Here is a 22,441-nt window from a genome sequence, read left to right as displayed (position 1 = left end):
ATAACAGAAATGTTGGCTGGAAGAAGCATCTGGAGGTCGTGCAACCTCCCCCCCTGAAGCTGGCCTATCAGCAGTGCCACATCAGGTCAGGCATGACTCTGGCATGCCAAATTCCAAAAGCCTCTGATGATGGAGGACCAAGTATCTCTCTGAACAACCTCTTTCAGTGCCATCCTACCCTCCTATGAAGGATTTTCTTCCTAGCAGCATGTCCAAAATACGCAGAGCTGAAGTTTATCCCTCTAACTCCTTTCTACACCATCTGAGAAGAGTTTGGCTCTGTCATTTTTATCACTGCTTTTCAAGTAGCTGTACGCTTACTTCTTCAGTGCACTTAAATCCAAGATCAGCAAACAGCAGAATTCAGTCTACCAAATAATGGTCCCAAAGGGCTGAGCAAACACTGTTTGAGAACAACTTCAGATCCCTGCCCAGCGGCACTCCCCAGTTCTGATCAGTGTTGCTCGGTTTCCCTATCCTGTGGAAACACCACTTCAGACAAGGCAGTTGGCTGTCAATGTCTTAACACAGTCGCTTGTCTCCTACTTCTAGGACCAGAGTAATGCATGCATAATTAAATATCTGAAATATATTTCCTATGTGGAAATGAAAATCTGAAAATGACAACATCCTATTAAAATTAATATGTGCAATATTGTGGAACAGTAGCAAAGTACTCAGTTCCTGTCTAATCTGCATTTCCTTTCAAGCATATCCGCTTTGTCCAGGATTCACTAAGCTTTATAGCTAGATACAATCAAATCTTTACTTTAAAAGAACCATCTCTGCTTCAATATCATCTTTTTGTTCTCCTCTCTGCTGTATTTCAGTGTACAGAAACCAGGAAAAAAAAGATTTGTTAAATTAATAAGAAAGCCCAGCCCTCCAGTGAAGACTTGCTCAGCTTGCTGGCTTGGAAGCATGGCTTCCTTGGTTTTCAGTAGGAAGCAGCTCTGAAGGCAAACTTTGGGCTTTCATTGCATGCTTTCCGAGGGCACGTTGCTTTCCCAGTCAGCAGGAGAAGACTGCCTGTGGCCCTCTAAAAATTCAGCACTCTAATGAATCTATTTCAAACTTCTTTCTTTTTGCATGTGCAGGCGGTGGTGACAATCTCTGCTGCCCTGAGGATATTGTGTTTGCTATTCTTTCCACAATCTGAGGTTTGCAAACTGTGACCACTGCCACCAAATCACTGAATCACAGACCACTAAACCTAATTCTGGTGTCTGTGATGGCTCTCCTATTTAAAACAACCCCTCCACCTTGCTCCCACACAGCTGAGGATGTTGCCAGCCATGGCACAGCTGTGTCTTCTGAGGCAGCCTAAGGCAGGTAAGCCCAGGAGGCAGGCAGCACAGGCTAGCAAAGCTGCCATCTCCATCTAACACTGTGCTGCTGGCCTCCAGCCAGGATGGGTGGACAGAGATAACAGTGACATATGTTCTGGAACGAGCGCAGAATTCAACAGGAGGGTCTATAGCAGCCCCAGCTTCATCATGGCAAAGTCACTCTGCCAATAGCCTGAAAAATACAGCCGTCTCCAAAGGAAGCCAACTGGCTTCTAACTGACCCTAAATGAACCTAAATGAAATAATTACAGGGCTGCATTCCAAATCCAAATCAGATTAGATGTGAAGTGAAACAGCGCTGGAAAGAAAAAGTCTAAACATAGCCTTTTGTGATTTCAGTGTCAGACGTGTACCCGTCTGGCATTCGCTCCAGCTAACACGAAATGAGCTCGATATGCCAACTGCATACAGTGTTATTTGATGGAAAGGAGAAGCACAGGGAGGAGACTTCATGGTAAGCTCTGCTGTACCACCAGCTCCTCCTCAGGTCGGGAGTAATTAACACCACCCACTCAGAGAAGGGTGACGACGGCTTGGGTGGCCAAAAGCTCTGACCCCCACTTTCCTTCAGACAAAGGTTCTCTCCTTGCTTGTTAAGGGAACAGAAACTCCCTGGAGCAGCGTTATTTAAACCCCACACCCCTACAGCAGCAGATCTATGGGCGATAACACAATGGCAGCTGTGCTACATGCAGAGCGGTTCTGAGAAGTCACACAGATACACCTCGCTGCTTCATCTTCCCCTCCTGAACGAGTCCCTTGGGCACTGATTTTCAGGCACTGAGGGGGACTCACCAAAGTCCCTGCCTTGTGTCAGCACTGTTCCTGTACCCAGCCTACTATGGGCCCCAACAACGGCAGGGCTGTGGGTATGCACACTGCGTAGCAAGGGTAGGCTTGTCCCCCAAGTCCTACAGGCACAAAGATAAGCAGTTTCCTCCATCAGCCTCCCAAAGGCTTTCCCTTCACTCTTCTCTCTGACTCTTTCTTGTCTGGACAGAGACACATCTACTGTGCTAACACCTACTGACCCCAAGACCCTCCAGAGCACACCTAATGCCATTTCACACTCCTCAAGGGGGGCTTCCCTACCCTTCTGATGTGTCTTTGTGCTAAGGGTGCCCCAACTGAAGAGAAAGGCATGAAATGGAAGAGAAAATAGGTAGGTTTCTGTCTAGACTCACTACTAAACATGCACCCAAATAGTTCCTATATGTGGACATCCTTCCCAGGCACCAGGCTGCTGCAAACACCTGCTTCTCCTTCTTCTTAGTCACCTCAGGGGTATTTCCTTACCGTGTGCCGGTGGCTTTGCATGTGCATCTGAAGCTGCCGTATGTCACTCTCCAGGCTGGCCTTTTTCCCTTCCTTGGTTTCAGCCGTCAGTGTGTAAACATCGAGCTGCTGGTGATGCTTTACACAGTAGTCCCCGGTGTGCACAGTGTGAGACAGGGTGCTCCACGAGTCGGGCGCTGTGGCTTCCTCTCTGAAATAAAAGCAGTGCGGGTTAACCTGCGAGCGAGAAGGAATGCTGCATTGCAGGACACGCATGCTGTTCTTCACTCTGGACAGTCATCTAATCAATGGCCCAAGTGAAGCAGAGCACAGGCTCCAGGGCCAGACAGCCGAACATGCACGCACACACGTCTCCATCCTGGAAATGAAGGTGATTTACAGCTAACTCCAGCCAGTAGGGAGACCTGCTGTTTTCCCCCAGACTGGAAGAGCACATGAGTGACTAGCAACAAGGAGTACAATTGCTTTTTAAATAGAACCTATTGCAGGTGTAGATCACCAGAGTAGCTGCTGTGGAACAACAGCAACCTGAAAGACAGACCGCAGGGGGACAAGTCAGAGGGAGTGACAATTCTGTGATACAGATACTACAACTTCTACACCGAAACCAGCACGCCTCTTCACAAACACCCAACAGCCATCAGCTTGTAGCAGTTTTGTCATTCCTGAAATGAATTTTGCTTGCCCTGTGAAACTGTTTCTATGCAAGTCATTCTCTCTATTATGAGACAGCCGACCTTCTGCATTAATAACATGTACATCCTCTTTATCAAATGACAAGAAAGGATATAAGGGTGCTGTTATAGATCAGAATGAAAAACTAACTCAGCAGTTACTTCTCGTAAGTAGAAATTTCTACCTAGTCACCTCAAAGCCAAACCCTGATGGTGCACAAGTTTGCAACCCAATGCTGCACCACCTCACGTGGCTGCTGCCACCAAGCTGTACAGAGACAGCAATGGCATAGTAAAGGCACACGGAAGCATTCACCTTACCAAGGTGCTCACCTAAAGCTTCAGGTCCAGAACTTTCCTTTTGAATCAGAACTGATTCAGGACAGCAAAAAATCTGTTTGAATGATTAGGAGGCCCTACTGAGAGCCGCAGCCAACGGAGGGCTAACAGCTGTCCCTGCCATGCCCCACTGCAGTGACCAAGCCCCTCCCTGTGAATCATTTCGGGTAAAATCAGGACACAAAGCAAATTAATACAAAGCGAATCTGTGTCTTCCACCCTTTTCCACAGTATAACTCAATTGACTTCTGCAGAATAACTCTTGATTTAAACAGAATCAATATTTCTATAGAGAAGCAGGAGGAAGCGTACAGTTTTTTGTGGTTATTAGTATAAATCCAATCAACGAGGCACTGAAGTCAACCAAGACATCACAAGCACAACGTGGCTACAGAAATGACCTTCCTTTTTTCAAGGAAACACAGACATTTCTGAATGGACTATTTTTCTTTTCAGCTGTTGTGTACAAGAAATCACGATGCTCAGGGCAGCTATCGGAGCACAATGAAGCCATCATCACAAACAAACATACTCACCCATTCATGAATCACCAGCTTCAAGAACACAACCTCCTTCTCCACTTTCTCATCAGCTTTAAGTATACTTACAAGCATCTTCAAACAGGCACCCACAGAGCAGTCTGCAGAGCTGCAGCCTCAGAGAACCCACAAAGGCTTCAATACCTGCAGTGGGATTGCAAGGGAGCACGGTGCCTTGCAATATCATGAGCACATCCCACCACTGCTACAATCTGCTACCTTCACCTTCTGCAGGTCAGGCTGATCATTTGTGAGCAGCAGTGATTGCTGCTGATTAAAGACAGCACTTCTTTCCATATTCGGGTTGCAAATCTGTATTGCGGTCTACAAAAGGGCTTAGGCCTTTTGGAATAGACAAGATCTTTCTCACATCACAACCAACCACAGATAACACAGAGCTCTCGTTTTTAGGAGCAGTCACCCATGCTGTACATAATTAAGATGGCTCAATCCACTGGCTCCTCCAAGTCATCCCCACTGACACATTCAGGCGCTGATGTACTGCAGCAGAGAGGACAAATGAGTGCTCACAAGTGTCAACTTGTTTGCACGCTGCTATTTCTGTTGCTCAGACAATCACTTTCAAGAGGACGTAGATCACATGAGAACACTCTCCTGCTCATTTGCCCCTTTGTTGAGCTTAACCATTTGTGTGTCTCCTTTCTGGCTCACTACAAGCCCTACCTTCCATTGAGAAATTACAGAAACACACATGCTTTCAGAAAATAGGATTTAGATCTACATTTAGTGCTCCCTCATTATGAAAGGCACTCATTTTGTGCAGATTAGCAGTTTCTGCAGTAGTTGTAATTGTACAGGAGCGCATACCCAAGGTGAACTACTAGGAGATAAAAACACAAATGCAAATATTTACCAACAGACATGGATAGAAACTCCAGCATTTAAGTAGTCCAAAAATCTGCTTCCATTCAGCACAAAAGCCTTAAAAGCAGTTTGCCTGCAACAGGGGAAGCACGTCTTACAGGATCTGTCCATCCTGGGTCAATTCTTTCTCACCCTGCCCTTTCAACAGCTTCCTACAGACAGACGTACTTAAAAGATAGCAGTGAACAGAAAGTTTCTCTTGTACCAACTCTGAGCCAGATTTTCACCAATGGAAGTATCTCCCTAGGCTCAGAAGTGAAGGACCGACCAACAAAGTCCACAGCAGTCGTATGAACACCTTCACCTCCAGCACAGTCATATGCACTGAGCCATGTTCCACTGAGAAAACCTGGCAGGAGTCCCCCAGCCCTGTTCTCCTCTGCTTCATGCCTATTTTCTGTTGTACAGAAAGGAAACGGCTGCCTTCATGAAAGAACAGTGCTTGCATGGAGAAAGACTTACCAGCGGGCCTTCACCCATGGAAACGGGGCTCAAAGAAGGATGCTGACCCCAAAATGCAGCGAGTGGAGGAGCAAACCCGACCTCTCACCACCTCCAAAATGCTTTCAGGCCATGACTCGCTCAAACCACAGCATGACCAACACATCCGACACATGAGAAACTACAAGGGATGCTATTTTTTAGACCTCCACAAGCAAAAGCCATCCCCTGTGAAGGAGGAGCAGAGCGGTGCCGTATTTGTGCGCAGATCTATTCTGGTCTGGTAGTGAAGCTGATAGGATGGCCCTGGGCCAAGGAGGGGCGGAAAGCAGTGGAGGAACGGCTGCAACGACCCAGAGCAGCTCCCAGCTTCCTGCAGATACCGGTGAGATATTTATAAAAAGAGGGAAGATAAGTGAGAAATGGAGAACAGCAAACGTGCTCCAACTGGAGGAAAAGCCCTTCAGAGTTTCAGAAGAGCTCATTGGTTGGAGTGGTTTGAAATTTGGCTACGTCAGGACTCCGAAAGAAGCACCTTCCAGTACACAGATAGTAGGATTTATCCGAAGGGGAGAGGTAGGCTGAGGAAGAGACTGGACAAATGATCCAAACAATCTCTAGTGGGTTAAGCAGAGCCTCATACTAGGAAGGGGGATCCCGCAGGCGAGTGCAGAAGGCGGTGCAGGAAGTCAAGGTGTTTGTTGTTTCCTGGGGATATCCCCTCACATTTCTGAGCCAGACCTTGGCTGGAACAAAGCAAACCCAGCAGCACTGCTGGCTCTTGGGATCTTACCGTAAGCTTAGCCACAGCTGGGGGGTGGTTCTGAAAGCATCAGATTCACATGATAAAGAAAATAAAATCACTTCAAAAAAAGGGAAAAAGAAAAAAAAAAAAAAAGTGTTATGACCATGGCAAAAAGCTAGGAAATGCTAGAATGTAGATGCTCTTTTGTCTAAGACAAATAAAACCTACACTGGATTTTAGCATTACATATCTGACATTCCTATTCACATTTTGATTTATGGCTGCTGTTTTAATAACTCACTGAAAATACGAGATCAGACAGACTGTCTGTGGTCCGGGATAAACAAGGAATGGTGCCTACTGGGACAGGAAGCTGGGCTTGGTGGCTGTTGCACAACACGTCCCTAACACTAACAACTTACATACATCAAACCAACAGCCCCTCCGATGAAAATCCACACCCAGATTTATCACAGTCACCAGAATGTCAGAGCAAGACTCCAACAAACAAAAGGCAGTTTCCTAAGCTCATCACACACGGGGCTGTGGGACTCCAAACTATCTCCTTGTTCTTCAAACGGAACTGCAGGCTGCCAGCAATAACCAGCTACTGACAACGCCAACAACCGCTCATTACTTATTACAATTAATATTTAGTGGCAATGCTATTACTCCCTAAGAGGACTCAGTGTGTCCCTTTTGACTGTGCTCCCTTCATATTCTTTTAAAAGATTTTTGTTTTGTTTTGTCCCACTACAAAGTAAATGGAAACAGGCAAGACAGTAATTCAATGCTGTTGCTGAACGTTGGGTAACAGAGGCCTTGTATGGGTATGATCAGCTCTTTGTCAACAGCCCCACTGTCTTTAAGGCATACACAGCACAAGTGCACACCAGCACTTCCACTTCCCTCCCCATTTATGGGAACATCAGTTATACATCATACAGGAGGGCTCAAAAAACCCACTCAGAATACATGGTGGAGTGGGTTAACACAAATGGACAGTTCATACACAGGAAAGTGATTTAAAGGCAGTATTTCTGCCTCAGGTGAATGTACTGAAAGCCATAGGAAAGCAGCCAAAAAAACCCCAAACAACAAAAACCAAATATTTCTCACATAAGGAAATTCTACAGAGCACTAATTGGAACCCTTCTGATGTTGAAGGAAAGAATTCATCTGCTGCAGAAACAATGAGTAACTGCTTATGGTGCTCCATGAAAATGTGAACTGCAGAGTGTCTGGATACTGAACTGAATTCAGGATTGCATGACTTAGCCTCCAATATCACATCAAATATTCAACAACAGAACTCAAGATATTTAATGCTAACTTCTCAGTCCAACAACCAACATGCTATACAATAGGAAACCATATAAGAGAAGAAAGGTGGCTTGTTCCTTCAACAGTTATTTGCAGACTTGCAATCCTAGGACAAGTCCAGTTATCTTAACAAATGCAATGTATTTCCTACCTCAGAGGGTTTGAACTCTAAAACTCAAACATTTCTCAGGCCTCATCAAATATATTTGCCAAACTGTCCAGCACACATTCCACAGGAAAAGCTGCCTGTTGTTACGTACAGTTTTGCATTTGTTTCACTTTCCTAGATTTACCCACAAAGGAAGATCTCGATATGGATTTTGGAACACACCAGGAAAGGAGTAAAAGCTGGTGTATGTGATGAGTGAGTAAATGGAAGGTGGGAAGCACAAATGCCTCTTGCTCCATCACACTGCCCCTGCTGCTGTCTGTTCCCCTGCTGTAACACCACAGCCAGAGGAAAGCCAGAGCATCCTTCCAGCCAGGAAGAATTAGCAATTAAACAGCTCTGCAGCGCCTCAGACCAGGGCCCTGTTGGATCACTACTTCTCCCATACTTCTGTACCCAAGCAGCATCCTCTTATCACACGGATCTCTCATCAGGTCCTCCATGTTTACTGCTTCCTGCTCCTGCTCCCTGCACAGGGAACCAAAGAGGAAGAAATAACAGGGGGGAGATTTGGAGTGCTGCCACTCAGCTCGCAATTAGGGCAAGGGTTGCAGAGGGGACCAGGCCAGAGCCCTGTTATGCACTGACACAGCCTGGCACTAAACTCACTGCAGTCAGTGATGTTCCCAGCCCAAAAACCTTGTGATTTCAGAATGCACCTGTACCACAGACAGCTGAAAATGAACTGGTGATTTCTGAAATCAAATGCGCTTAATGGACTTGCTGAACTGGTGTGCAAAGAAATGAGACACCAGACAAATCCTTTTGCAGCCCTGGCCCAGAAAAGCAGAAAAGAGCATTCAATTACAAAAGTAAAGTGACTGAAAAACCTTCCTCATCTGAGAGGCACCACGGAGATTACAGCACAGACTTGCACAAAATTGGAACAATAGCAAGTGATTATCAAGCATTGCAAAACGTTCACGAGAAACTTCTGCTACCAGTGAGCTGTTCCTCGTGTGTGTTAATTAAATCTAGGTCAGTTTAATTTTGGAAATCTGCACTAATACTGGCTTATGGCTTCACATCTGGGACACCAGGCTGCTACCTGGAGGTTTAACCCACAGAGACACACAGATGTGCTTCATGGTAATGAGAGGCCAGCAGAGAATACAGAAAAGCAAAATGAATGCTAGAAACACAAGAGACTTGTGCTCTGTGTCCTCCCCTCTGCATGGACTGGAAAATGCAGAAGTTTTCCTTACAGACTTTACTTTTCTCTTACCCTCACTCTCAGCTGTGAAAGAACAACACGCATTTGGCTTCACTGAAAGAAAAGAACTGACACTTTAGGGCTGCTGGACAGAACCTCGCTTTGCAGAAATGAAATCAGGTTACAAAATCATAGTATGTTTTACAGAACAGCACTCAGACTCCGAAATTCAGAACACGAGCCATTTCTTGGAGCCATTTTACTCGCCTGTCTTACACTGAAGAGAACATGGAGCTGGCAGGCAGATTATGTTGCTACACTGAACCATATTAAAAAACATCAAGTACTGCAAAACACAGCCGTCCTGTTGCAGAGGCCAAGTTACTCACCCTACCCTGGTTAGAAGCCCTGCTGCTTCCTTGGAGTCCTGTCTTTGCACAGCACAGCAGAACTGCCAACGCCCTGCAGCCAGCGTTGCCCAATTTAAACATAAGGTAGCAGCAGGCTTCAACAAAGGAGCCTTCATTTTTCAATTCACTCCTCCTGAACTCAGGAACTGTTGAAACTCAGAGAGAACTCTGCACCATGCCTGCTTCCCAAGGCTTTTCTATGGGAGATCAGGTGCATACAGCCCCGCCAGCAGCTGTGGGTGCATCACTTCTGCCAGAGGATGCAAAAGGCACATCACAGGCTCCAGCCTACAGTAAAAAGAAAGCTTCTAGATCTGCAGCTCTGCTGCAGAAGGCATCTTGAATCCTTAAAATGAACTGCAAGAGCTGAAAAGGGAAAGCTCATCTGACAAACAGAAATTCCAAGTGTCACCAGTGTCATTAGTTTTGGAGAAAAATATTTACGCTGCAGCTGAACCCAGACAAAACTGCACCAACAGAGGTTTTCTGTCTGTTTTTTAATGATTCTGCCTTAATTACAGCACAACGTCACCCCTTCCCCTGCACTGATCAAGAGAAGAGTTGTGAAATGCAGGGTACTGTAAATTAGCAAGCAAGTGAACAATAAAATCCCCCCCCCAAGGATAATGCAACACAAAACATGCTGCATTCATTTATTTTCCAAAGTGGAGCTTAATTACTTGTAAAAATAATGGCTCCTTTGTACAAGCTCTCACTAACATGCATTGCTGTTCTGTATTTTGCTGAGTGGCACACACTGCCTGCCAAATGTGTGTGCGCGGTTTATACAGGCTGTGCATAAGCAGAGTGCAGAGAAGAGGTTGTGCAGTATCCATTGTGTTTTGACAGCATGTAAATAATATATACTCTTGTCGTGGCGTTTGGCTGCTTTTCACTGTTTTGAAACTCACTATTTCTCCTCCCAGTAGGGATTTTCAGCCCCTGATCCCCCTCTGATTGCAGAAAGCACCAAGCATAGAGAATCTTCTGCTATGGAAATGAGCCACCTTCATTGCAGCCACCAACCACTGCAAGCTTCTTGGAGCAACAAGATGCATAGCACAGCTGTCAGATGGTTAGGTGTGGTATTTTCACCCAAGAGAGAAACTAACCATAATTCTGCTTAACTCACCTAAATGGTTTTAGGATACATTAAAAAGAGCAAGAGCCAGCAGCATCTTGATGGAAAAGGTACTGAGTATCTCGTGTTCAAAGATGTACTGCAAAGGTCACTAGAAAAACCCCTTAAACAACACCACCAGCAGCTGTCCCAGTAACTAGCAGAGGGCAATGCCACATAACCGGTTGTGAAACACACTGCCAAATACATGAATAGCAGTTGCAACAGCTCTGTTTACTTCCCTCCTCTTTTAAAACTAACAACTCATATTCAGATCACAGTATTTGCTCTGAGCTTCATCATCAAGTTTTGGTCAATTTAGGCTTTGAGATAGTATGCAAATTCTGTTAACATCATTAGTATCACCTTGGAGCTCTTGGCTGCAGTTTCAGGATGAATTTGCTTATTCCAGTTTTACAAAGCAGCCTGCAAGACCGTTGAGTATTTTCACATTATGAGTGTTGCTGAACTCACGTGGGAAAAAGAGAAACGCTGCTGCCATCTCTGTATTCATCCCAGCCAACAGTGGTGAAGAAAAGATCAGAGTAGAGCTCCTGTCCCACCTTCTTCCCCGCACCTTTTCCTTCACCCTGCTTGCTATGTAGTCGGCTTTATCGGCTCAGATAAAACTTAAATGCAAGCACATGAGCAGCCAAACTTACATTTTGCTTCCTCTAACATCCTGTCCAACAACTATAGAAAACAGAATAATGTACAATTTGTAGCATAAAGAAACGTTGCGTGAGAACGTGGACAACACAGAAGAGTCCTAAACATGACATTGGGTCACTGAACATAAACCCTCAGCATCTGAAAATTCCCATCAGGAAAACAAAGTTAATAACAAAGCTTAAGAGAACTGGGCATCAGAACAGCAGACATGCAGACCAAAACTTCTACAAACACCCCTCCTGCCCCTGAACTTAAGCTCTTTGTCTTTATTAGCTGCAGCTTTTAAAGCTGGTAAGCCAGACATTTGCTATTCAGAAATAACTTTCCATCTTCTGAAGTTTTTCTGTCAAACGCTGCACTGAGGGCTCATGCAACAAGTTACTCGCTGCTGTTGGCAAGATCTGGCTGCTTCTACCCTTGTGGAACAGAACAGTTTCTGCTGCAAATACTTGCATTACTTTTTACTTAAATTCTTACTTATACCAGCAGACATTTATTCTCTACCAGACGCTGCTTTAGTTCAACAGAATGGTTATGATTACATCCAACCAAAAGCCTGTAGATCTATGAAGCACAAACGTGACAGTCACAGCCACCAGCCTGCTAGCTGCACTCCTTTCAACAGCTGTACTTGTTTGAAGACAAGATTTTTCACTTGTGTTTGTATAAGGTTTGCCTTAATTAGCTGATATTATCATGACTCATGTTGGGCTGCAAGGCACAGCTGGAAACAGAACAACGTGCCTGTAGAAGAAAAAAGGAGAACCCAACAGTATTACTGCACTTACTTTGAATACTAAGGTCACTCTCCCATTGTTTCTAGCAATAAAGTTGAAATAGGTTTTTCTGTAGTTTTGCTTTTTAGAGTAGAGTTTAGCTTTTAGAATCATTAAGGAGGAAGGCACCTCTAAGATCATCCAGTCCAACCATCCACCTACAACCAATATTCCCCAATTAGACACTCTTCAGGGATTAAAGCAAAGGGAAGCATGATAAAGGAAAACAAGCAGAGGAACCATGAAATCACTCTTACTCAGTCAGAAGCTGGTGCAGCTTCTGGTAGCCCCTCTCCAAGGCCAAGCTCACGGGTGTTGCACCGTCACGGTTGTGGATGCTGAGTGCTCCTCTTCCTCCTGGCTGCTGGAGCAGAAACCACGTCAGCCGCAGCAGACCCTGCCTCACTGCAAAGTGCATCAGCGTCTCCCGAGGGACGTTCTCTGGGAATAAGGAAAAATAAAAGAAATAAGAATTTGTAGGCTGCCGTTGAGGTGAATGCCATACCCCCACATCCTTGTTACTGGAGACAAGCCACACGCATGCCAAGTGCAGCACAATGGCTGGCATGGAACTAAAGGTGCTGACAGCCAAAAAGCCAAGGAACCTAAACACTGCAGCACCTGGAAAAACACGCTCTGCACAAGCTGGCTGCGAAATCCAGGAGAGACCGCTGCTTGAAAGCAAGGGACTGGCTCCAGTGGGACTGAACGTGCTCAGGACATCTCGGGGTCAGACTGAAAGAGCATAGAAGTCAAAGTGAAAAGAAGGGCTTTGTGGACAGCCACGACAACCACAGAGCTGCAGGGCTTCCATACAGCTCCTGGCATCTTCAGGGGTGTACATTTCTCTGTATATCCAAGCCTTTTTTAGTCCCGTGGCCAAGACCAGCTTTTAGGAATCTAAGAGTTATGTTATTTAATGGAACGCTGATTTGTCCCAAGGCATGAAGAGAATCAATTACAACTGACTAACAAATGCAGAGCAGTTATAAAAGAGAACAGTTTTAGTCTCTCATATGGACATGAAAATGAGGCTTTTGATTTCCTGGCTTGATTGTGCCTTAGCCCAGCTTTTCTCAGCTTTCTGCAGTAGTTCTATAATTCTGAGTAGCAGCATTTATAAACTAGTAATCTCCTCTGCTGCTTTTTATGTCTAATAACCGTGACTTTCTAATACGGTAAAAGTCACTCTTGAGCCTAAGCTTTCATCTCAGTAAAGTATCCCCCCTACTCTAAAAGCTGCAGCCCGAGAACTTCCACCAGAAATGGGCTCCAGATGCACCGCTGAAACACAGCATTTGCAGATCAAAGCGTGCTACTTCAGCAGGGAGGGAGAAAGCATTTGGGTTAAAAAACTGCAAGAAATAAAAATTTGTTCTTTTAATTAACAAAGGATCGCAGGATTGAGTGGCAGCAGCACAACAAAAATGCACCAGCTGGGTCCGAGTAAACCATGCCAATGGTTTAATACCTTTAATATCATAGCGGTGATTTATTGGGTTATTAATTTGGTTGCCAGCCAAATCTACATAGTCCATTTAAAAACACAAGTGCATAATGCCTGTAAGATTTAATTATTTTTTTCCCCAAGAAGCAAACCCCAAGAGAAATCACTTTTGTGCGCTGCTGTTTTTCTTGCTTGCTTTCTTAAGGGACATCATTAAGGCCTTCAGTGAAAAACAATGCAAAAAGAGGGAGTTATCCATGCCTGACACACAGACTTTCCCCTCCTGAAGAACTGACCTGTATTCAAGAACAAAAGCTCTCTGGCACTGTCTCTCTTCCAAATAGGATCTCCTGGCTACGAACCAATTCTTCCTCCCCAACGTCCTTTTATTACTGTCAAGCAAAACCATGTTATCTTGAAGACATGAGTATGTCTGAATGGAGGTTCCAGCTGATCACAGAAAAAAGATATAGCTGGTCTTACAGACAAGTTCTCAGTCTATGGGAGAGTGACTACAAGGATTTTGGTACTGAGTGCAACAGCACGTCATGCTTCAGAAATAAACAGCCCAACAAGGTAGTTAATCAAAGACTGTCAGCTTTGGGCCTAAGGTATAATGAGAAAGAAGACACCAAATAGATGAGACAAAAGAGAGAAACTACTGACACGGCTGCAGAAGGGAGAAAGCGTGGATACAGGACTGGACTTACCCAGAGTGAAAGCATATGCCCAAAGTTTTACCTTGTGAACTTGTACTTGCATAGAGCTCTCACAATAACTGCACTAATAAACTGGCAGTCAACTAGCATAATTAAAACAGTACAACTCTTCCTGCTGCGGATGTAGGAAGCACCACAGCACTTCTGTTGGAGCAAATAACTGCTGTCCAAATAAAGAACATGTTGCACTGGTCTGACCACATCTGTTGCAGCAAGGCATCGTCTCCCACTCTAGCTGCCTTGTTGAAAGGGAACATCATCTTCCTAACTGAAACAAACAGCCTTGCACCAAGGCAGACCTGAAAAGCATAAGCATGGATTCCTGGATCAAAACGCCTCTTCCTCCTTTAGCTGAGAGTTGCACAGCTAGGAAGCAGCATCTTCTGCTTACCAGCTCTTGGTTCCTCAATAAAAACAAAGACCAACTGCAAGTTCCGAAAGGTACCTGCAACTATCCATCCCCTGATCCACCTGGGTGCCCCTCCCTACACATATTTCCATAGAGAAATTGCCTCTCCCACTCGTCCCAAACGTTCACGTGATTTAATCCACTCATTTGAATGCACTTTCTGAAAATCCAGCCTTTTCTTCTCCACTTCTTTTAAAACAATCCTCACTACTGTCAAATTAGTGGGTACAGGTGGATAGAGGTGGCTACAAATGCAGCTGACCTGAACTTGGCACTGCACCAATGCCTTTGCTCAGCCACGACGTGCACAGAAGATGCATACAAGAAGACATGGCATGCTGCCATCCTGAGCATATTAAACACACAGACTCATTCTCCAGGTCCATTGGAAAGGATCTGCCTGACATACAGACTGGCTCCAGGCCATCCAACAGATGGGTACGGATGATGGCAGCAAAGAGACAAAGTGTTGCGCACACAACAACTGCAGGGCTCTGGGCAATGGCTTTAGAGGGTTTGGGAGTGTTTAAAACTCACACAGCTACAGTGAAAAGGCGTGTGCCATCTGTGGACTGGATTAACTACTAATATACAATGACAAATACATCTGCTGGTGCACAGTGTTGCTCAGAACAAACCAAGAGCAGGTGTGCATTGAGTATGGGAGTGCTGCATGATGGAGACGGAAGGAAGACAAGCAGCATGCCTACAGCCATCCCAGCTCTGAAGGTCTGAGGCTTGTAACATGGGATGCTGGAAATTCAGTCAATGATTACAATGCCTTGTCAAGGTGCAAAATGCCTTTCAGGAGAACAACAGAAGCTTTAACCAGCAGTAGCCAGATCTTCTCCTACCACACCAGGCATGAGCTCCTCATCACAAAATGGCTGACTTTTAAATGTCAACAAAAAGGTTCTTGTAATTAGGAAACTGTGGAAAAGCAAGAAACACGATACTGGAAAGACCAAAGTTGTTTTTGTTCCTTTCTTGTTTCCTAGTAATAGGCAAGAGTTGAAACATATGATTATTGTCCCATAATGGCAGGGCACTCTAATCCAGCTGGCAAAACAGAAGACTTTAGATGTATCATTTTAATGTATTTTTTTGCAGCTGTGACACATGAACAATTTATCTGAGTAGCTAAGGTCAAAATTTCCATAGAAGAGTATCATATGTACTTTGCTAACTGTAAATGATTAAGGCTTAAGGTGCTTTTAGCACTAAATAAAAAAGCACTGAAGTAGAACAAAAATATAAAGGTTTGGGTATGACACGTCTGAGAACACACAAGCCATTCCCTAAGAAGGAACTTGCATTTTAATCCTGATTAAATAAGAGAAATAAAAGAAAAAATAAAAAACAAAACAACAAGAAAACAGCCCCTGTATTTCCTTTGAAAATCTGCTGCTTATTTATTTAGAGAAATCCATGCTGAATGGTTCAATTTACCCTCCATACCCTGAGACAGCTCGGTGAGGAAGAGAAAACCATGGATTGGAACAGCTCGAAGTATCTCTTGCTACTCTTCCTGTGATGGTGGCTTTCCCTTGTTTCTCAGCCAAAATCATGTATTGTCTGCAGTTCTGAAGTCTACCATCAAATCCTGTTTATGGATGAAAGGGTTCTCAGTGCTCAGATTAACCCTCGAGCTAAACCTAGAAACAAGCTGTCACCTGGTGCTTGAGAAGACAACAGCACTATAGGAAGCTCAAGGTGAACAGACAGTTGCTGGAGTTACCAGTTCAGTTAATAAAAAATGAGGGCAATTCTTTTTTAATCTTATAAACAAGACTTTTTCAAAGCACACTAAATTATCTTCATGTCCCTACTCCCACTAACACCTAAGGGAACAGAAACACACTAATGCCAATGGTTTCTCAGCCACAGACACTGGCTGAACATTTTCTGCTTCCCACTTTGCAATGCAGAGGGCATTACATTAAAATATATATTTTCTTAATCTTATCAGGTACTGTAGCTGAACAGACTACTTTGTACTGTTGGCTCAGGAAAGATCATGCCCATTTATGCTACACAAGCCTTTATCAGAGGGCAGAGAGAAAGGTGAGAAGCAGATAGGAAAGAACACAAAACCCAGGGAAAAGAAAACCGCTAACTATTATCCTGAAAGCATTCAAGTAGAAACTATAAAAGGAGCGCAGGAGATGAACAGATTAAAGCTTAATGTCCAGAAAATACCATCAGCCACATCCCTTTAACATGTTCCAGTGAAGAAAAAAAGGTAGCTCCTAATTTCATTATAGTTAGTCCTGAAAGTTGTTTGTTGTTTGTTTGTTTTTTAATAAGGCTTTTGTTGTTGTTGCTGCTGCTCTCTTCAGACATTCTCTGTTTCTGGTATCCTCTCGAGATCTTTCTGATCTCTACTGATGTGGCCCATTGCATTGTACACTGCAATCCTACTAGGTTTCATGCATCGTTATTAAACATAACTCCCAACTATTCCAGACTGGGACAAGGCAACTTCTTCCCCACCATCTCCCCAGTGAGCTCACAGAGCTTTATTTCTCAAGAAGCATTATTGCATATGGATGTTTGCTATTCAGTGCTTCTGGGAAACTATATATTCAAGACATCTTCAAGACGTCAGTAACTGCATTCCTAAGGCCCGGGAGCTGCTAAGTGTTTTATCTGCTAAGATGGTATTCCAGTTATCTGCCTGCAATCAATGCTATCTTGCAGCTCATCAAAGGGACAGCTTTTCCCAATTTTCTCACAGGGAATCACTTGCTCTCACAGCTGATCATCACTGCACTCTGAAAACATCAACCTGAAAAGCTCACACCACCAAAATCAGAACCGCCGGTCTGGATTTCATCACTTATTTTGATGAGCAAATTAAACAGACTGGTTCCTAAAAGAAGTTTTGAAAGCGATCTGGTCACTACTGATAGATAACTCATGGATTAAATTCTCTAAGCTTTCCATACCTTAAATCCTCCCTACTTTTTTTTTGTCATCTTTTTCTCCCTACTGCAGCACAAACAAGCCATAATCATTACTCATACCTCCAAATATTCTGCTCTGGTTTTCTAGTTCGTTTATTTTCTGCTTAATCATTTAAAATAGAAAATTACAGTCCTGCATTTAGATTGCATATATCCTCAGAATACATATTAAATTTGGATTTCTAGATATAAAGTATAACCCATCTGTTCAATTTCAACAACAGCCTTCTAAATGTCACAGGGAACAGTAACAGTAAATAACCCTACGCTTAACAGCACTAACAACTATGTACTTTAGAAAGTTACAGTGCACTTGCAATAATTAAGAGCAGACATGATTACACAGCACCTGAAAGTAATGCTGTGTTTGGAACACCATGGTAACAAAAGTCATCCTTAACTAGGGATAGTCTGAAATAAACTTAGGATGCCATCTGAGTTCACGTGAGTTGACAGACAATTAGGGGCAAAGCCCAGGAAGGAACAGTGCTGGGTAAGAGCACAGCACAGCTCACCCAGCTGCCCTGGGACAGCAGCAGCAAGCATGGAGAGGGCTGAGACATCCATGCCCAAGGTGGTTTAGATGCACTCTGGACTTGGAATGCAAAGACTTCAAGCTGCACATGTCAAAGCACTGCAACACAAGGGCATGCTTCTGTCCAAAGGCATAGCACTGTGCACGGTGGACTTAAAGATACTGAAAGTCTTTTCCAACCAGGATGATTTTATGTTGCCACTTCCTCCATCTCCAGCATTCTCAAAAGATGTCAGGATTTGTCATCGTTCATCCAACCAAATGGCTGTGACTATCCTACCTGCTCCATGATGGAGTCAGAGAACTTAGGGGCTCCCAGACCTGCATGACCTGACCTACATAACAGGCACAACAGCTAAGAATTCTGTGAAATATTTTGTGTGTGAATAAACAGGTATCTACTGATACAAGACTTTCTGTAGCCCTTTTCTCTAAAATATGGATTAAAGGCTTTTCTGAGGCCTTCTACAAGTAGCAAATAGGAGGCTGCACCTCAAGCAGGTGGGTTCATGGAGAATGAGGAAATTAAGAGGTAGAGACTGGGAAGGCAATTTAGGTCAGCTTATTCTGCATGGGAATGGCATGCTGATCAAAATGTCCTGAAACTGAGCACCCCTCTGACAGCAGCTGATGTGAGGAAAGCTTGAGAACAGGCTTTATACATATATCTATTTTATTGAGGAAGGTTATCCATCAAGAAGTTGTTACTCAAAAACATTATTAAAGTCCAGTCATGATCAGCTGTAGGTGTCCCTGTTCATTGCAGGGAGTGGGACCAGATGACCACAAGGGTCCCTTCTAACTCAAATGATTCTGTGATTGCACCAGAAGGGCAAAGAATTCAAAACAAGAAACATGAGTAAAGAGTTTCACCTTTCCATGGAAAAGCAAACAAGAAGAAGTCTAAGGTGAGACCACTGAACAACAGCTTCAGAGAAGAAGATTCTGTTTTCTGAACTCGCTTTTCTAGCCAGGGACTCCCCATGTACAAGCACTGCCCTCCGTCACGTAAGCATTACAGATGCTGGCAGGACCAGGCTGGGTCAACAGCATACAGGAATACATGCTGAGTTTACTTTCAGTTTGTTCAAATGAAGATGATGTCTAAAGAGATAAAAAGACATAAATGTAAAGAAAACCTATCGTGAAACACTACTGGGATTACTGAACTTGAAGAAACTTCTCTTGCTGAATGGCAACAACTAACTTAAGTAGGTTATGGGGAAAAAAAAAAGGTGTTTCACTGGAATGCTTACAAATGTCCTCTGGCAGTTTTAAATAATGTTAGAGGTATTTCTAACCCACAGCTGAAGCAATGCATTCTTAGCAATTTGGATATATGAATGTACCATGCCTTTAATCTAGAGCAATGGCAAACTCTTGAAGAATGAAGACCTTGGTTTGGCAACCAAAACATAAGCAAGCACATAGTTCTTACATAGCTTTGGACCACAACAATGCTGCACTTTTACTTACTCAGTGTTATGGCAGCATCTTCCCTGTCCTTTGGAGCGTGACAGCAATGAACTCCCTGTCTTCTGCTGGAAGAGTTGAGAGTGGGCAAAGGAAAGGAGAGGCCTGTGCAGAGCCAGCCCCTGCTCACAAGCCTGCACCAAGCTATGCTCAACCCTGAAGCCACCATCCAAACTCTTCATGCAGAATAGAAGGCACTTCACACCCATCTCTAGACTCCAGCCTTTAGAAATATCTCCTTTCAAGCATGCTTAACAGCAACATCCACCTTATAACAGCACTTCTGTGCCCAGATTGCTGGCTGAGGCTCTCCTCTCAGTCTGACTTTCAGAGGTTTTGCTAAACAGCAGCGTTTTGTTTCCAACCCACAAGAGCTCATAGAGAAATGCCAGCTTAGAGGCAGCGTGAAAGTCTTTCAAGAAAGGATCTGACATTTTCTTTTGTTCTCATTTCTATAGTATTTTCTCCTTCAAGAAGGTTATTTGAAGTGTCTGGCAGTGACATTTAGCAAAATGGGAAATATGAATTGAGATAACTGTTCATAGGTAGTGATGCAATGAGGGATGGGTGGTCCCACTGGAGGGGCACTGACCAGAACATACGTGTAATTGTTCTCATGTTCCCCCGGTTCCAATCTGTGCAGTGATTTTTTCCACTTTCCCAACCCAGATTAACACACAAACACCACCACCACAGAGGTGCTGTTTTCCTAATGTAGCTCTCCATCAGGGATCAGAGACATCTCTCCAACCTTGTTCTCCCAAAACAGGGTTACGTGACCAGAAGGATGATTATATATACAAATCTTTTCTGTCACAATCACAAAAATTCCCCAAAAGTTCCTACTTATAATCATCTTACTGAAAAAGAGCTACCAGATAAATCTGCCTCCAGACAAAAAGCCAACCAGGAGATGAAAAACAGACCAGGGCATCAACAGATTGCCCTTATTCAGTTACATGTGAAAAAAAACTTACTGCAAGGGAACATTTTATTAGACCAGCACTCTTGGATGAAGGTTGCATTTATTGCTGCTGTATGCCACAGCCTATACCACGGTGATTTGGAGGTGCATAAGTGCACGCTGAGCAAAGCCTATGGCTGATTTCCCTAACTTGTGATTTTTCCAAAGAGGAATCAAAGACAAAAAGAAAAAGAAAGTGGATCTGAGCCTTCCTGCAAAATTAGTAACAATTCAGCGCTTCAACTGAAGTTTTCATTAATTAAGAACACTTTGCCAATCTTTTACTATATTTTTACCACTTAAATAAAGCAGATATTCCTGCATTATCACAGCTTTCTAAAATGCAAGAAGAAACATCGGTGTCTTCCATGGAGAAGGAAAAAATACCAAGTGTTTATCTCCCAGTAAACAGACAACAGCATCTGAATTTCTATCCAGAAACCACTAAATACGATCGCATCTTTGAACGTCTGCTAATGCTGCTTTGACTGCCTGCCCATGCACTCGTGTTTACAAAAGCAGTCAGTGAGGCAGTGACAATTAAAGCAGGAAAAAGTCCTGCAGAAAACCCCATCAGGGCAAGCAGAACTGCAGCCGCTGTGCTGAACAACTCATTCCTGTTGCAGTGTTTAGGCTGGTGTATCCCATAACAGATAGCAAATGCCTCACAGCCACATTCCTCGTGTGAAACTATTTGCCAAAATACCTTAGAAATGTACAGCAACACTGGAATTAGCCCCACAGTGCAACAGTATGCTGCCTAAAGACTTCTCTGTGACGAAAAATAAAAGCTGAATTCCAAGGCTACAGCCATGTCACAGCATCTTGAATGCATTGGCTCTGCTGCATTTACTAAAGGCTTTGGGCCAGCACTGATATCTATTTATGAGCTCTCAGTAGCACTCTCTGCTATGGTTAAGGGCTCATGTTAGCCAGGCTTTCCCACTTTTACTCTGCTTGACTTGCAGAATTATCTGGGCTCATTTTGGGGAAGGTCTGTGTTCACCAGACAGAGATGCTGGACCAATTCTCAGGGTGCTTTGGCATCAAACATGCTGCCTGTAGGCAGCCTGCCAGCTTCTCCAAGAGAAATCAAACACGTTTTACGCACATTACAGTTCCTTTGCACCTGTGCAATAAAACCAGTGTTTATCAAACACACCAAGGCTGTGGCACAAGGCCAAAGCATCAGGCTTCCTCCACAGACCCATCTCTTTCAGGAAATTGGAGAAGTGTGATGCTGATGCATGCATAACACTGCACAGACAAAAAAAAACCACCCCTATCTGCACGTGTTGCAACACTGACCACTCATCACATTGTGTCCTATTTTATAAAAGAAGAGATAGAAATCACGGGTGACCTGTATTTCACGGTAGCTGAAGTGCAAAGCATAGGGCACAGACACAGTAGGACATGTTGGTATATAGCCTGTCCCATCTCTGTGCACAAAGACCGATTAATATTTTGAAACACAAGTGAATGGCTCCAAAAGCAGGTGGCTTTTAACCCCTCTTCCCACCCACACCTCACACACATCCCCATGCTTCTCACCGTTGAGGGACTGATCTGTTCCCAGCACGTTCCATTCTGCAGGTAGTTTCAGGTGTCGAAATGCCAAAGCTACTTTCTCATCCAAAATGTCCACATCTGCCGCAGGTGGTCTCGACTGGTCCAAGAAGCGGGTGAAGTTTAGTGCCTGCTGGTTCCCTGCATAGGTGGCCAGAAACTGGGCTGCATCGTAAGCTTCATCCTGGATGAACTTGAAGCTCTCTTCTGCCACCACCAGAACAGGGCGACCTTCCTTAGAAGCACAAAGTGCCACCTTCACCGTCTCACAGCAGTCATGGCCTGCAAAGAAAACCAAGGGAAATGGTAGAAGAGAACAGCTGAGCACTGAAGAAAGCCACCGCTGAGCAGCATCTTTGACACACACATTCTTTATATTAAATCAGATAAATACAAGTTATCAAGAGTCACAACTCTAAATTAAAAGCTTTCTTGGGACCTCAAAGTGTTTGAAGAGAGTATTTTGTG

At 44.1% G+C, this 22,441-nt stretch overlaps 1 protein-coding gene across 3 annotated transcripts in view; it reads right to left on the bottom strand.

Moving 5' to 3' along the window:
• Positions 1–22,441, bottom strand: part of AKAP13 (A-kinase anchoring protein 13) — a 188,498-nt gene that overhangs the window by 92,206 nt on the left and 73,851 nt on the right. For all 3 annotated transcript variants that reach the window (XM_072345260.1, XM_072345262.1, XM_072345263.1), the window contains exons 5-7: positions 21,959–22,255; positions 12,149–12,332; positions 2,646–2,835 (exon numbers count right to left, since the gene is read on the bottom strand). In XM_072345260.1, coding sequence (XP_072201361.1) covers positions 2,646–2,835; positions 12,149–12,332; positions 21,959–22,255 — 671 coding nt within the window. The remainder of the gene's footprint in view (positions 1–2,645; positions 2,836–12,148; positions 12,333–21,958; positions 22,256–22,441) is intronic.

Source organism: Excalfactoria chinensis, chromosome 10 (assembly GCF_039878825.1).
Source record: "Excalfactoria chinensis isolate bCotChi1 chromosome 10, bCotChi1.hap2, whole genome shotgun sequence".
Taxonomy (NCBI): domain Eukaryota; kingdom Metazoa; phylum Chordata; class Aves; order Galliformes; family Phasianidae; genus Excalfactoria; species Excalfactoria chinensis.
The sequence above is the reverse complement of the archived record's forward strand: the minus strand, read 5'-3'. Positions and strand labels throughout refer to the sequence as shown.